A 17,448-nucleotide genomic window follows, 5' to 3' on the forward strand; every position below is an offset into this window, starting at 1 on the left:
CTTGGCGTCCATTTTGTTTAACCAAGAGGCCTGCAGTGACCTTAAACTGACACTAGCCCCTTCATGCAAGTGCACGCCCTACACAACAGCCCACTGAGTCACAAGCAAATGTGAGTTTCTGATAAAACTTCCCCAACACCTTTGTGATCAACAATCTCCCCTGTGTTCCAGCACCTAACCCTTAAAAGCCCCTTCAATAAGACTCCCATGTAGCTTACCAAAGACCAGCTCTTTCTACTTGAATCGACCAAATTGGGCCTTAGGCAAGGAACCCCAAAGCACTCTACCCACAGACCCTAGGGAAGCCGTGTGCCCTGGGTCCTATGTCTCTCTCTGTACCCTGCCTTGATCTCTCCATGTGGCCCCTCAAGGCATGCTGGATACCTCCAGAACCTTTGGGTAATAAACTTTTCTATTTCAATTTCTCTTGTGCTGTTTTTGAAGCATGGCTCACCATCCAACACCCCGTGCCCTATTTCATGAGTAATAATTAGGCAAATTCATAACAACTTGTTATTGTCCATCTTTTATATCTTTGTCATCCTAACGGGTGAACTGGTGTCCTGCTGTGTTTCTGATTTACATTTCTCTAAAGACTAATGATGTTGAGCATCCCTTCATGTGCTTACTGACTATTTGTATGTCTTATTTAGAAAAATGTCTATTCAAATCCTTTGTTCATATTTTCGCTGAGTTATCTGTCACTGTACTATTGAACCGTTAAGAATTCTTTATGTATTCCAGGGGTGCCTGGGTGGCTCAGTTGGTTAAGCATCTGACTCTTGATTTCTGTTCAGGATACGATCTCATAGTTCATGGGACAGAGCCACAAGTTGGGCTCCATTCTCTCAGTGGAGAATTCTTTATGTATTCCAGATGTAAGACCTTGATAAGATATATGAGTTACAAGCATTTTCTTCCATTCTGTGGGCTGTCTTTTCACATTCTTTTTTCTTTTAAAGCTTACTTATTTATTTTTGAGAGAGAAAGAGAGAGCATGCATGTGAACAGGAGAGGGACAGAGAGAGAGGGAGAGAGAATCCCAAGCAGGTTCCACGGTGTCAGCACAGAGCCCAAAACAGGGCTTGATCTCACAAACCATGAGATCATGACCTGAGCCAATCAAGAATCAGATGCTCAACTGACTGAACAAACCAGGCACCCTTGTCTTTTCATTCCTGACAGCAACCTTTGATGCACAAACATACATTTTGATGAATCCCAATTAACGTACTTTTCTTTTGTCACTTGGGCTTTTGGTGCCATACTGAAGAAACCAATGCGTACTCTAAGTACACAAAGATTTACTCCTATATTGCCTTCTAAGAGTTTTATAGTTTTAGCTCTTAGATTTAAGTCTTTGATTCATTTTAAGTTAATTTTTGGGGGGCACCTGGGTGCTTCAGTTGGTTGAGTGTCCAACTCTTGACTTCAGCTCAGATCATGATCTCACCATTCATGAGATCAACCCCTGCGCTGGATTCTGTGCTGACAGTGAGGAACCTGCTTGGGATTCTGTCTCCCTCTCTCTCTGCAAATAAATAAACACTCCCCCTCTCAAAATAAACAAACATTTTTTAAAAAGGCATTTTGGGGTACCTGGGTGGGTCAGTCAGTTAAGCATCTGACTTCAGCTCAGGTCATGATCTCACGGTTCGCAGGTTCAAGCCCCGCATTGGGCTCTGTGCTGACAGCTTGGAGCCTGGAGCCTGCTTCTGATTCTGTGTATGTCTCTCTTTCTATCTGCCCCTCCCCTGCTCATGCTCTCTCTCTGTCTCTCAAAAATAAATAAATAATAATATTCAAAAATAAACATTAAAAAAATTGATAAGGGAAAAAATTTGATAAGGGAAACAATTTTTAATTCTTGAGAAGAGATCAGCAAACTCTGGCCCATAGCCCCATTCTGGTCCACTGTGAGATTTTATAAATAAAGTTTTACTGGAACACAGTCATGCCCATTCATTTACTTCTTATTCGTGGTTGCTCTCACACTTTAATAACAGAGCTGAAAAGTGAAAACAGAGATAGTATAGCTTCAAAGCCTAAAATATTTACTAATGGCCTTTTCAGAAAAAGACTGTAGACCTCTCCTCTACAAACATTCTCAAAGCAAAAGATACACTTACTAATTGCAGAAAGTACAGTCATTACAGAAAGTAATAAAAAAAATACTCCCAATAAAATATTGGTATTTTGCCAATCTACGGAGCATGTTAACATGCTTCTTTTAAATAATACAACTTTGGGGGCACCTGGATGGCTCAGTTTGTTGAGCATCTGACTTCAGCTCAAGTCATGATCTTGCAGTTTTTGAGTTTGAGCCCTGCATCGGGCTTGCTGCTGTGAGCACAGAGCCCATTTCAGATCCTCTGTCTCCTCCTCTTTGTGCCTTGCCCCCACTCACGCTCTCTCAAAAATTAAAAAATTAAAAAAATAAATAAGTAAAAATAAAATAAATGATACAAATTTGTAAAGTCTTAAAACCTGCATAAAAGTCTTACTTTGGATAGATTTAACCCTAGGTACTTTGCATTTTTTGTTGCTATTAGTTGTTATTTTAAATGACCTCTTTTCTGTTTGTGGTGTACAGAAATAGTTGATTTCTTTTAATGTTTGTTTGTTTATTTATTTACTGAGAGAGAGAGAACGCATGCGCGCACAAGTGAGGAAGAGGGGCAGAATGAGGCGGGGGAGTGAATCTTACGCAGGCTCCACGCCCAGTGTGGAGCCTGACATGGGACTCGATCCCATTAAAAATCAAGAGTCAGGAAGAAAAGAAAAAAAGAAAAAAACAATCAAGAGTGAGACATTTAACCAACTGAGCCACCCAACTAAGCCACCCAGGTGCTCCAGAAATAGTTGACTTTTAACATACTGATCATATAGATCTAGCATTCTGCTGAACATTTATTATTGATGCCTATACATTTGTTTACATTTTCTATGTTAACAATCATAGCATCCCCAAATAATGACTCTTTGCTTCTTTGTTCTCAATTACTAAATATTTTGTGTATTTTTTTGTCTTAACTGTATTTGTTGAGAACTCCACTAAAATCCTAAATAGAACCAGTGGTGGTGGCTATTTTTGTTTTTTATCTTGTTTGTGATTTTAGAGACTGCTTCTGACCTCTTACCATTTGAGAATATTACTTGCTTCTTGCCTTTGGTAAATATCCTTTACCCTTTACCATGATAAGGATATCTCTCTTGAATTTTAGTTTTTTAAGGCTTCCTTTTCTTTCCTTTTAAAAATCATGAATGAGTCCATGTGCATTTTTACTATGTAACACTGACTCTGCATGGAATGAATCTATTTCATAAGAGCCACAGATCAAACGTATTTCTTTGTTTTATCATTTTGAGTGGAAAATTATTAAATAAGTTAACTAATAATTTGCGGCTGCAAATAACACCTGCAAAATCATACCTCTACTTCACTTCGACTCTAAAAAAATTATATATTTTTTAAAGCTTACTTATTTATTTTTGAGAGAGAGAGAGCACAAGTGGGGAGGGCAGACAGAGAGGGAGAGAGACACAGAATCCAAAGCAGGCTTCAAGCTCTGAGCTATCAGCACAGAGTCCGACACGGGGCTCAAACTCATAAATCGTGGAAGTTGGACGCTTAACTGAATGAGCCACCCAGGTGCTCCACTAAAAAAAATTATTAAAAAGAGATGGGAGATTACATTTTGTTGCACAAAATATTGAATTTCCTAGGAAACCAACAATATTCCAAATTTTATTTGGATTTTATTCAGGATTTTATTAGTAAAGGCCATTCACATCCTTTTTAAAATTTAATTATAATACTAAATGGTAAAGTAGCATCCCACCAGAAAAGCTCGGAGGATTCTAGACAAAAAACATTTATAAACACTTCCCCTAGTCGAGAAAAAGTCTTAAATGAAGCTCTGGTCCCTGTTATTAAGTGCTCTGCAATTTAAAGATATGTCTGGGGGCGCCTCGGTTGCTCTGTCAGTTGAGCGTCTGACTCGAGATCGGCTCAGGTTGTGATCTCGCAGTCCTGAGATCCAGCCCCAGGCTGGGCTCCAGGCCGAGCGTGTGGCCTGCTTGGGATTCTCTCTCTCCCCTCTCTGTCCCTTCCCCCACTCATAATAGATAAACTCAGAAAAAATGTACGTATATGTTTGATAATTTCTCTCACTTTGCCCTTTAACCACTAAATGAGTCACTTTACTGTAGAAAGTACCTTATTCTGTAGAGTACGTTGTGCCTGGTTGATTCATCTACATGGAAGACATGGTTGGGCGGATACCAGGTCCTTTCGGTTTCACTCATTAAAGCAAACATACTATGATACACGGGCGTGATTCCTAGGAAAGAGGTAAGAAAAGAAATGATTACAGACAGCAGCAAGTGCATTTATAGAACATCTGCAATTTGTAACAGGATTGAAATAACAACTCTTATTCGGCACAAGTGCAGTAGCAATTGACATCTTTTGGTTCAGCATGACTTACAACTCAATTCTTAATTTAATCTTTTTCCCTACATTTTAAAATATGATTGCTGGGACTCTTTCAAGCAGATTTTTAAAAACATTTTATCTAATTTTTTTTAGGTATCTTGCACAGAAAGGTGAATTCAAATCTGTGTGTGTTTTAATTGATAATGAGAGTATCAACTAAACTATTTGGAGATCATTGAATACTTTTAAGAGAACAGCACAACAGTTTTTTTTTAAATGTTAAATTTTACACAGTGCACCAGTAACTATATTTTCTGCACTTTTTACACTTACAAGGAAAATATTTTAATGTCATCTTAAACTGCAGGGGTATATGATTCTTTTTCAAAGATATTTTCGAAGGTACATTAACAAAGGTTTGAAGACTACTGAACTTTTTAAAAAGCATATGAAACAAAAAGCCACACAATTAAATAATGCACATTATCTCCCAGCACATATAGAACATTCACACATAGACACACACATACACATTCCAATTTTTTGGGGTCTAAGAACAAGTCTCCCAAAGTGCCAGAGAATAATCACCATGTTCTCTAACCACATTTCAGCTAAATCAGAAATGAATACTTAAAAAATTTTCTTTTAATTTTTTTAAATTCAAGTTAGTTAACATAATTAATCCTATATATTTGAAAACATAAGCCTCACAAAAACAAACGTTATTTTTATTCTAGTAATGTTTTGATCTTTTCCACTGTAGACAAGAATGACACCAACTCAACACACTGACAATAAAGATATAAAATTTTCATTTGAATTATCAACACAACTGTTTACTAATAGATATATAATAATTTCAGTAAGTTACATATAAAAACAGTATTGAGTAACAACTTTTAAACTGTATCCTTGCACTCTTTCTTGTATTTACACATACTTCTCAATATCCAGAGATTATAGGAGAAATTATAACAGAAATTAAATAGTATTTATAATGAACAATTAATAACATGTATTAAAAATTATGGAGTATAGCTAAAGTGATACTTAAGAGGAAAAATTATAGCTTTAACCTGATTATATCAGAAGATAACAAAGAATGATCTAAGTTATCTAACTCAATACATTAAAAAACAACAGAATAATCTAGAAGACAGTTGAAAATGTGATAGAGCAGAAGTTAACAGAAGATTCAATGAAGAGAATCAAGAAAATAAAAGCTGATTATTTGCAATAACTAACAAAATAAACAAGCCTTTGTCAAATCTGATCAAGAAAAAAAAACACATGGGGTGCCTGGGTGGCTCAGTCGGTTAAGCGTCCGACTTCGGCTCAGGTCACGATCTCGCGGTATGTGAGTTCGAGCCCCGCGTCGGGCTCTGTGCTGACTGCTCAGAGCCTGGAGCCTGTTTCAGATTCTGTGTCTCCCTCTCTCTCTGACCCTCCCCCGTTCGTGCTCTGTCTCTCTCTGTCTCAAAAATAAATAAATGTTAAAAAAAAAAATTAAAAAAAAAAAAAAAAAAGAAAAGAAAAAAACCCACAGATAAACACTAATGATTTTTCAAAAGTATAACTGACACACCTGGGTGGCTCAGTCAGTTAAGTGTTCGACTTTGGCTCAGATCATGATCTCACAGTTCATGAGTTTGAGCCCCATATAGGGCTCTGTGCTGAAAGCTCGGAGCCTGGAACCTGCTTCAGATTTTGTGTGTGTCTCTCTCTCTCTGCCCCTCCCCAACTCATGCTCGTTCTCTCTCTCTCTCTCTCTCTCAAAAATAAACATTAAAAAATTAATAAAAATGTTTTTAAAAGTATAATTATAGGTTATGGAGACAATAAGAGAATAAACAATGACAATAAATTTGAAAATGTAGACAGACAATTTTAAAGCGATATGTAATTTTAAAAAATGGATTCAAAAATAAAAAACTTCAGGGGTGCCTGGGTGGCTCAGTTGGTTGAGCGTCCAACTTCGACTCAGGTCATGATCTCACAGCTCATGAGTTCAAGCTCTGTGCTAACAACTCAGAGCCTGGAACCTGCTTCAGATTCTGTGTCTCCCTCTCTCTCCGTCCCTCCTCTGTTCATGCTCTGTCTCTCTCTCTCTCTCTCAAAAAAAATAAACGTTAAAAAAAATTTTTTTTAAGAATTAAAAACTTCAAAAGAACTATAACCATTAAAGAAACTATCTACTTACAAAAATAAAGGAGAAGAAAGGAAAAGGAGGAAAGAGAAGAAATAAGAAGAAAGGAAAAACCACCATGAGGCCCAGATAAAATTTATATACTAGTTCAACCAAACATGAAAGACAATTCCAACCTTCAGTATACTATTACAGAGAACAGAAAAAGAGAGAACAGGGAAATTAACATACTTTGTGAGTTTACTTGGACCATGATACCAAAACCAGCCAGATATCATAATCAAATAGACTCACTTACCAAAATAGGTACAAAAATCCTAAATATTTAAAATTTTAGCAAGCCAAATCCTACAATGATTCTTAAAAAATAAAAAAAAAACTAAGATAAAGTTCATTTATCCTAGAATAGCAGAGATGGCTAAATTGGAAAAATGTAATTCTTCATAACAATGAATCAGAGAAAAATCTGAAAATAGCAAAATGATATATTTGAAAAGCTGTGTGGTGACTACAGTGATATATATTTTTCTATGTGAAGTATTACTTTAAATATTTTATAACAAAAAATCAGAATTAAAAAAGCAAAATAAAAAAGTGAAAATGGCAAAAAAGTGGATATAAATTATTCACAATAGAGCAAATCCATAATTAATAATAATTAAAAATAATTAATAAACATGTGAGAGGATGGTAATACCTAGCGTTGAATAAAATGTGAGTTAAAATTATGTGATATCACTTTATATCCATTCAACTAGCGAAAACAAGAGGGATAACATCTAGGGCTGATGGGATGGTGGGGGACCATGTTACATAATTGCTAGAAATGTCATTTGGAATAGATTCTAAGTTGGCACAAAAACAGACGCTCTGATCAACAGAAAAGAACAGAACAGAAACCTCAGTCATTTTTAACTCTTTCCCTACACACCCAATCAAAGTTATTTTTATTTTTATTTACTAAAAGCACTTAAATGTGCTTCTTCTTTTCCAAACCATTATCTAAGTGTGATTCGGTTCCATATCATTCTAGAGCAAGGACAGTCAACATTCCACTAATATTAACAGAGACTCTATTACATAATAAGCACAAAATGGGTACAGGAAATACAAAAAGGAAAAATAGTGCCTAACTTTAAGGATCTCACATTATAAGAGATGAACTCAGAGATGCCATTGGAGAACTATAATTCAAAAGGGTCAGTGCCATGATAGTAAAGACCACAAAAAAACAAATAAGTACAGGGGAGAAATGAAAAATATTCTTTGCTTGGCCAAATTTTATCAAGGCCCCTCTGAACCCTCCCAAACACGGCCCATACATGTTTTTCCTCGTAGAATCAAGTTTTAGCAAGAATCCTGCTAAGTCCATTTAGCAAACCACCTTAGATATCTAATCAAACTCCTCACCCCTATTATCCTGCAGGTGATATCTGATCACATTGACCTGCCTTTAGCAAGAATCATATTAGGCTGGTTTACTCAGAATCCCCCCAGCCTTGATGTCTACTCTTAGTAATTTTCCATTCACCAATGCCCTGTCAAACTTGTCCCTTGGCCACAAAACCCCACTTGTTCAGGCTGTATTCAGAGTCAAGCTCACTTCTATAATGGAGTATCTTCCCTATTACAGTAGTTTATCAAGTAAAATCCATTTTCATCACTTTAACTTCTATTCAGCTCTGATTTTAACAGAGGTAGGTCAGATGAAGTAGACTCCAGTGAAAGCTTCTGAAGAGGTAATGCATAAGCTGAAGAAAGCACAGGAGGATCTAGCCATTCTATGTAATGGCAAGCCGAGCACATAAAATATCGCATAGGCATGGACGAGCGGCAGCAAATGCTCCTGAAGCTAAATTAGCTATGCAGAAAAGAGAGGTGCTATACAGCAGAGAGCTGCAGACACGATGAGCAGATCACCTGGCTGGACCAAGACAGGTTTGCTCTGTCTACTGCCCCAGAATAATTATTAATAGCCTGTCTTTACATCTCAAAAGTGTTCCAGTTTCAACAGTGATAATCTATAAAACATTAGCTTAAAATCTGATATGGGTAAAGTCTGAGTTCAGGTATTTACTAGCTAGGTAAACTTGTGGTAGTTAATCTCTCTAAGCTTATGCTTCATCTTCTAAAGGATAAGGACAGAAATCTGACTTCAGAGGATAGCTGGAAGGAAAAACTGTGATAATATGGATAAAGTGCTTAGCAAAGTATATGGCACATAACATAGGTTCTACTGTAAAGATCCCAAGGGTATATCCTATCTGGGCTTCGTCAACTGTATAAATAAACAGGTTTTTGTTTCCCCTAACTGAATAAGCTAGAATGAGGCAGATTAGTATTTTTCAAAATTTAACGTTCATAATAACAACCTGGAGATTGTCTTTTGGCTTCCACGGTTTTTGTTGAAAAGCTTGAAAAGCATGATTTTTGTTGAAAAAGAAAAGATTCTTATTCACTGATTCTGGCAAGGGGCCTGAGAGAGATACTGCATTTCTAAACAAGCTCCCTGGTATTACTGATACTGTTAATTCACGGACCAACAGACGGATTTAACAGGACACTACATACAACGGAAGATAGGATTAGTCAACAGAAGGCAAGTCAATAAAAAAACAAACAAACATAAATTGAAGCACAAAAAGTAACAGAATGGGAAGAACGGAACAGAGGATATAAAAGGCATGTAAGACAAAAAAAAAAAACAAAAAAAAACCACACACACATAAATTGAAGCACAAAAAATAACAGAATGGGAAGAACTGAACAGATATATAAAAGGCATGTAAGCCATGTCAAATGGACCAAACTCACATGAAATTGAAGAAAGCGCAGCCAAGAGTTTTCCAAACCTAAACACACACTGCCCTACAAATTCAGCAAGCTTAGAGAGTTTAAAGGAAAAATAAAGACAAAGAAAACACACAGAAAAGACATTTCAGATAATTAGGAGCGGAAGGTATCTGTCACCAGCAGACCTGCAACACAAGCAATACTGAAAGGAGTTCTCCAGGCTGAAAGGAAGAGATGGCAGATGGAAGCAGGGAGCTACAGGCAAGAATGAGGAACAAGGGAAAGGATAAATATAAAAGAATAATGATTGTTTAAAGCAACAATAATATAAGTGTCCTGTGATGTCTACAGAAGTAAAACACACGATAAATATGGTAACAACACCAAAAATAAATAGAAGTAAACGGAGTTGGAATCAGATTTCTGGTTGCTACATTACAAATTTGAAATGGCCAACATTTCAATGTTCAACCAAAATTTATAAAGCAGGCATAAAAACAGGAAAGTATTCACATTCACCAGAAAAATTCAAAATTCCTTTGTTTTTGTCACTTGTTTTGGGTGGCAGTTGTTTATTGACTTTTCTAAACTATAAAGTCTATATTCTTTGTCATTTATAGTCCTGAAATCTCAGTTTTTTTAATTAGTGGGATTCTCTCTCTCCTTCTCCCTCTGCTACTCTCCCCTACTCGTGTTCTCTCTCTAAAAATAAAATAAAATCTTTAAAAAATAAAATAAATAAATAAATCTAAAGACATTTTAATTTGAAATGGGAAAGACGGAAAAACATAGCCCACGCAAATAGTAAGCAAAAGAAAGCTGGTGGGGCACCTGGGGGGCTCAGTCTGTTAAGCGTCTGACTTGGGCTCAGGTCACGATATCACAGTCTGTGAGTTCAAGCCCCATGTCGGACTCTTTGCTGACAGCTTAGAGCCTGGAGCCTGCTTTGAATTCTGTGTCTCCCCCTCTCTCTGCCCCTCCCCTGCTCGCTCTCTCTCTCTCTCTCTCTCAAAAATAAACATTTAAAAAAATTTTTTTAATAAAAAAAAAGCTGGGATGGCTATACTATTATCAGACAAAACAGATTTTAAGTCAAAAGTTTACAAAAGACAAAGAGCATTATGAAAATTTAAATCCTTAAGAAAATATAAATATAAACATATACATACGTAAGAAATTAGCCCCAAAAGATGTAACATGTAAACCAAAAAATGAAAACTGAAAGGAGAAATAGACAATTCAGCAATAATATCTGAAAAGTTCAATACACCGTTCTCAATAAGACAGAAAAACGAGTGGTGCCTGGGTGGTTCAGTGGGTTAAGCATCTGCCTTCGGCTCAGGTCATGACCTCTCAGTTCACGAGTTCGAGCTCCACTTCGGACCCTGCACTGACAGCAAGTGCCTGCCTGGAATTCTCTCTCTCTCCCTTCTCTCTATGCCCCTACCCTGCTTGTGCTCTCTCTCTAAATACATAAACTTAAAAATTTTTTAAAAAGACAGTAAAACGAGACTGAAGAACAATAAGAAAAAACAATAAGAAAAACTGAATTGTGCTATAAATCAACTAAGAGACATATACAGAATACAACCCCACAAAAGCAGAATATACATTTTTCACAAATGTAAATGGAATATTCACAAGAATAGGCCATAAGTTAGGTCACAAAAGAAATATGAATACACTTATAAGGACTGAAATCATCCAAAATATCTTCTCTGACAAAAATGGAATGAAACTAGAAACCATAACGAAAGAAAAACTGGAAAATTCACAAATGTGTGAAAATTAACACACGAACAATGAATGGGTCAAAGAATAAATCACAAAGGAAATTAGAAAATACATAGAGAAAAATAAAAGCAAAAAAACCAACGTATCAAAATACTGGATTCAGCAAAACCAGATAGAGGGAAATTATACTGTAAACATCTATATTAAAAAAGTATAAAGATCTCAACTCAATAATCTCCCTAGATACCATTAGTAACTTTGAAAAAAGGAGACTAAACCCAAAGCCAATAGAAAAAAGAAAATAATAAACACTACAGGCAAAGAGAATAGAAAAGCAATTCAGGGGGAAAAAAAAAGAATGAAACCAAACATTGTTTATTTGAAAAAAATAAAGAATAGTGACAAGCCTTTAGCTAAACTAAACAAGAAAGAAAGAGAAAAGATCCAAATTACCAAAATCAGAAATGAAAGTGAGGACAACACTATCAACATTACAGAAATAAAAAGAATGTAATAAAATATGATGAAAAAATATTTGCCAACAATTAGATGACCTAGATAAAATGGAAAAATCCCTAGAAACACACAATCTATCAAAACTCATTTAAGAAAAAAGCAGAAACTATAAATAGACCTATACAAGATGAAGAGATTAAATCCATTATCAAAAACTTCCCAAGAGAAGCTCAGAACCAGATGGCTTCACTGGACAATTCCATCAAGCATTTAAAGAAAAATGACAATAAATCTTTCTCAAAATCTTCAAAAAAAAAAAAAAATGAAAAAGTAACGGTTCCTAAACAACTTAATTAGTCCAGCATTACCCTGATACCAAAGCCAAACAAAAACACTACAAGAAAACTACAGACCAATATCCTTCATGAATATAGATGCAAATTTCCTCAACAAAATAGTAGCAAACCACATCCAGCAAAATATTAAAAGAACTATATACCATGTACAGGTGGGATTTATCCCAGGAATAAAAGGGTGGTTCCAGATAGTAAAATAACCAATGTGATGAAAGAAAAAAAATGATCATCTCGATTTATACACAAAAAGTAACAAACTCTATACTCCTTAATGAGTTAAAAAAAAATATTTAAATAAGAATTGAAGGTAATTTCCTGAGCCTGATAAATAGCACTTATGAAACACCCACAAACAATATCATAATCACCAGTGAAAGACTAAAAATCTATCCTTAAAATCACAAACAAGACAAGGATGCCTACCTTCACCACTTCTATACAACACTGCAATGAGAGTTCTAGCTACAGCAATTAGGCAAGAAAATAAAAGACACCCAAATTGGGCAGGAAGAATCAAAATTGTCTTTATTGGCCCATGATATGATCTTATATACAGAAAATAGTTAACCCCTCCAAAAAAATGTCAGAGCCTATATATGAATTCAACAAAGTTAAAGGACATAAGATCAACAGGTAAAAATCAGCTCTATTTCTATACATGAACAATGAACAATCCAAAAAAGTATAATAAAAACAATTCCATTTACAACAGCATCCAAGTGAATAAAATACCTATAAATAAATTTAAGAGATAAGACTTATACATTGAGCACTATAAAACACTGCAGAAAAAAATTAAAGAAGACCCAAATAGACAAAAAGATATTTCATGTTCATGGATTAGAAGACTTATTTCAATGAGATAGTAGTAGTCCCCAAACTGACCTATATATTCAATGTAATCCCTATAGAAATCTCAGCTGTCTTTATTGCAGAAATTGACAAGCTAATCATAAAATTAATATAAAAATTAAAGGGACTAGGAAAGATCAAAACAATTTTGAAAAAGAACAAGAAAGTTAGAAAACTCACACTGATTACAAAACTTACTACAAAACTATAGTGATACAGAGAGTATGGTACTGGCATTAAGACATATAGACCAATGAAACAGAATTGAAAATCCAGAAACAAACCCACTCATCTATGGCCAAATGATGCTTTGACAAGGGTTCTGAGACTACTGAGTATGGGAACTCACAGCCTCTTCATCAAATGATGCTGGGATTTGCATGTAGATATCCATTTGATACTGGCTTCTTACACTTCACTCAATACTTATAAAGTTTATCCATATTGTATCATATATTTGATACTATTTAGCTGAATATCATTCATCCATAAAAGAATAATGTACTGATACATGGTACAACATGTATGAACCCTATAAACACTATATAAAGTGGGGGAAGTCAGTAACAGGTGTATATTCACATGCAAAAGAATGACAGTGGATCCCTACCCTCAACCATCAGCAAAAATGAACTTAACGGGGCGCAAACCTTAAACTATGAAACTCCTAGAAGAAACTGCAGGGGAAATTCCTCATGAACTTGATTTGGTAATGAATTCTTAGATATGACACAAAAACACAAGCAACAACAACAAAAATAAACAAATGAGGCTTCATTAAAATTAAAGATCTTTGCTTCAAAGAACACTATCCAGATCCAGACAGTGAAAAGACAAAACATAAAACGGGAGAAAAGATTTCCAAATCATATAGTATCTGATAAGGGATCTAGAAAATATAACTATTAACAACTCAGTAACAAACAAACATTTTAAAAGTGGACAAAGGATTTGAATAGACATTTCTCCAAAGAAGATACACAATTGCCAGTAAGCAAGGCAAAGACACCCAAAAGAACTGCTAATCAGAAAAAATATATATATCAAAATTACAATAAGATACCACTTTACACCCAATAGAATGGATAGCATTTTTAAAAGGTCATATAACAACAAGTGTTATTAGGGATGTGGAGTAATCAGAACCCTCACACACTACTGGTGTGAATGTAAAATGGTGCAGCCACTTTGGAAAACAGTCTGGTAGTTCCTCAAAAAGTGAACCATAGAGTTACGATGTGACCCACAATTCCACTCCTAGGTATATATGCAGAAATGAAATCATCTGTCCACACTGTACACAAATGTTCATAGAAACATTATTCATGACAGACAAAAGGCAGAAACAGCCAAAATGTCCATCAAATGATCAACGGTTAAACAATACATGGTATTATCCACACAACAGCATACTATTCAGCCATGAAAGAATTAACTACTGACAGATGTTACAATATGGGTGAACTGAGAAACTTAACAGAAGACCATGGGGGAGGGGAAGGAAAAAAAAAAAAAGGTTAGAGAGGGAGGGAGCCAAAACATAAGAGACTCTTAAAAACTGAGAACAAACTGAGGGTTGATGGGGGGTGGGAGGGAGGGGAGGGTGGGTGATGGGTATCGAGGAGGGCACCTGTTGGGATGAGCACTCAGTGTTGTATGGAAACCAATCTGACAATAAATTTCATATTAATAAATAAATAAATAGATTACATGCAAAAAAAAAATACGGATGAACTTCATGAAAATTGTATGAGTTTAATGGTCTGGAGTTTCTCTCCAGATCATATAAATCTTTCACCTTTTACTAAAGATTTCCTTGGGGTGGAAATTCTGGGTATTAGAAGCCAGTAATAAAAGGCCACATATTATATGACTCCATCTGTATGAAATATCTAGATAGACAAATTTATTGAGACAGAACACAGATTAGGGGATGCCTAAGACTAAAGAAGGAAGAGGGGGTGAGAGAGTGATAGCCAATAAGCACAGAGCTTCTTTTGGGGTGAAAAAGTGTTCTAAAATCAACTGGAGATACTAAAAATTACTTTACCATACACTTTTTAAAAGTATGAAATGTATGATATGTGAATTATTTATCTATAAAGATTTTTCAAGAAAACCACAATGAGATACCACTTCACACCCACTAGTATGTCTATTATCAAAAAGAAAGGTCGTAACAAGTGTTAATCAAGATGTAGAGAAATTGGGACCTTCATACTCTGCTATCGGAAATGTAAAATGATGCAGATGCCTTGAAAACATGAGGGCGGTTCCTCAAAAGATCAAACACAAAGTTATGATATGACTCAGGAATTCAACTCCTTGTCACAAAAAACACATGTGGCCCGCATGATTCCACTTATATGAAATGTCCCAAGTGTACAAATTCTTAGGAGATTTGTGGTTGGGGGGAGTTGGGGAAGACATGGAAAGTGACTGCTGATGGGTAAGAGGTTTCTTTCTGGGGGTGGTGAAAACTGACATGATTGTAGAGCTCTGTGAATATACTAAAAATATTGAATTATTTAACAAAAGAAGGAAGGAGAAGGGGAAGACGAAGATAAAGAAGCTCTCAAAAGCAGCTAGGTAAACCACCCATTACCTAACAGTGCCAGAAAAAGGCCAGCACTGAAGAATATAATAAAATCCAGCAGGCAACAATGTAAGTTACAAATTTACATTATAATATCCACCATCCAATAAAAAGTTGTAGGCATTCAAAACAGCAGGAAAATATGACCCATAACTAGAAGAGACATCAATCAGTAGGATAGCAAGAAATGACAGACATGGCAGAATTACCAACCAAGAAAGTTAAATCAGGTACTACGATATATTCCACTTAATAAAAAAAAATGAGGAAAAAAAAATGAACATGATGAGGTAATGGCAATTATTAAAAAGCATCCCAAATAAAACTTCTAGAGTGAAAACTGCAGAAGGTAAGTAGATGAGAGGATACGGCAATTGAAACTTACCATTTTGCCCTTGGTACCCCCAAATTCACGTCCTTTTCACATTAAAAATATATTCATTCCATTCCGACAGCCCCAAAAAGTCCTAATTCATTCCCGCATCAACTCAAAAGTCTAAAGTTCTAAGTCTCACGTGAATATCAACTAAATCTTATGTGAGCGAGACTCAAGGTACCATTCAACCCGAGGTAAACTGCACTCTGGCTGTGAGTCAGTGAAATCGAACAAGTTAAATGCTTCCTAAAACAGACATTTCTGCTCCAGAAGGGAGACAGAGAAAATAAGAAAAGAGTGATAGATCCCCAACAAGTCTAAAACCCAACAGGGCAAGTTCCATTAGACCTTAAGGCTCTATAATAATCCTCTTTGACATGATAAGCTGTGGTCAAGGACCCCTAGGACAGAGGGCTTGCCTACAGGACCCACTGGGGCAAGTCCTGTCCAAGCAGCTTTACCCGGCAGAGGCTGGGCCCCGAGGCTCCAGGCAGCCCAGTACCTAATGGTTTTGGGTGGCTCCATCCTTTGAAATCCAGGTGGAGGCAGCCACGTCCCCTGAGCCTGTACACTCTTCCCTGCTGGAAACAATACCCTCCATCAAAGTTTGCTGCCTGCACCCTCTGGAAGGCAGGGGCTGCACCTGGGGCCGGCAGTGCTCCAAGAAGAGCCCTCAGAGTGAGGCAGCACCAGGCAGCAAGCAGGTCTCCAAGCTCTGGCAGCTTTGGCTCTGAAAGCACTCTGCTCCCCAGGGCGGGCCCCGGCACTAGGAGCTGTGACGGGAGAGGCCTGTCCCATCAAAGCTCCTAGCGAATGTAGAAACAGCTGAGCTACACAAATCTTAAATGGTCCACTGGCCACATCCTTAGTGCTCTCTTCTAACCACTTTCTCACTTTTTGCAACATGGAAAGACTGAGAATTTTACAAATCTTTTCAGTTCGCCTTCCTTTTTGCTTAACGGTTCCATCTTTCTGTTCGCGTTTTACTAAAGCAGTCAGGAGGAGTCAACCCACACCTTCGAGAGTTTGCTTAGGTAAATACATCTGATTTCTTTGCTCACAAGTTCTATTTTCACCAAAACACTAAAACACAATTCAGGCAAGTTCTTTTCCACTATGAAAAAAAGGAAACTTCATTTAAAATGGAGTAGGAAAAAATAAAATAAAATAAAATAAAATAAAATAAAATAAAATAAAATAAAATAAAATAAAATAAAATAAAATAAAATTAAAATAAAATATAATAAAATAAAATATAATATAATAACATATAATAAAATGGAGTAGGAAGCCCTGAAGGGGAAGCTCCCCCACATTACTACCTGCCCTAAGCCTACATCACACTCCCTGACAGGAAGAGGCTTACTTTACACGCCCCAGCAGAAGGAAGACTTGCTCCCGCCCAGCAAAACCCAGCCAATAAGGACTCCGAGAAAACCGCTCCTCCCAGCTTCCTCCTTTCTCCTATAAAAGTAAGCCCTTTCCTCTGTTCTCTGAAGTTGTCTGTGGTTCTCTAGAGTTTGCTGGTCCCAAACTGCCATTCCTCTGCTCTTCCTAAATAAAGTCATTTTGCTGATAAAATAACTGGCTCTTTTGTTTTTTAAGGTCAACGCCACTTCACCAGGGTTGCTTTTCCTCTAATTTCCAGTAACATGTCTCACATTTTTGTCTGAGACCTCATCAGAATGGCCTTTATCATAC

At 36.4% G+C, this 17,448-nt stretch overlaps 1 protein-coding gene and 1 pseudogene across 7 annotated transcripts in view; one reads left to right on the top strand and one right to left on the bottom strand.

Moving 5' to 3' along the window:
• The window catches only part of JAK2 (Janus kinase 2), a 117,448-nt gene that overhangs the window by 58,142 nt on the left and 41,858 nt on the right, over nt 1-17,448 (bottom strand). For 6 of the 7 annotated variants that reach the window (XM_042913701.1, XM_042913696.1, XM_042913699.1 and 3 more), the window contains exon 3: nt 4,220-4,343. In XM_042913701.1, the coding sequence (XP_042769635.1) occupies nt 4,220-4,343 (124 nt within the window). Of the gene's footprint in view, nt 1-4,219; nt 4,344-17,448 lie in introns of those variants that run through there. The other variant, XM_042913703.1, reaches the window with a different exon arrangement.
• Nucleotides 14,545-14,602, top strand: LOC122205764 (annotated as a pseudogene).

The sequence above is a fragment of the Panthera leo genome, chromosome D4 (genome assembly GCF_018350215.1).
Source record: "Panthera leo isolate Ple1 chromosome D4, P.leo_Ple1_pat1.1, whole genome shotgun sequence".
Classification (NCBI taxonomy): Eukaryota; Metazoa; Chordata; class Mammalia; order Carnivora; family Felidae; genus Panthera; species Panthera leo.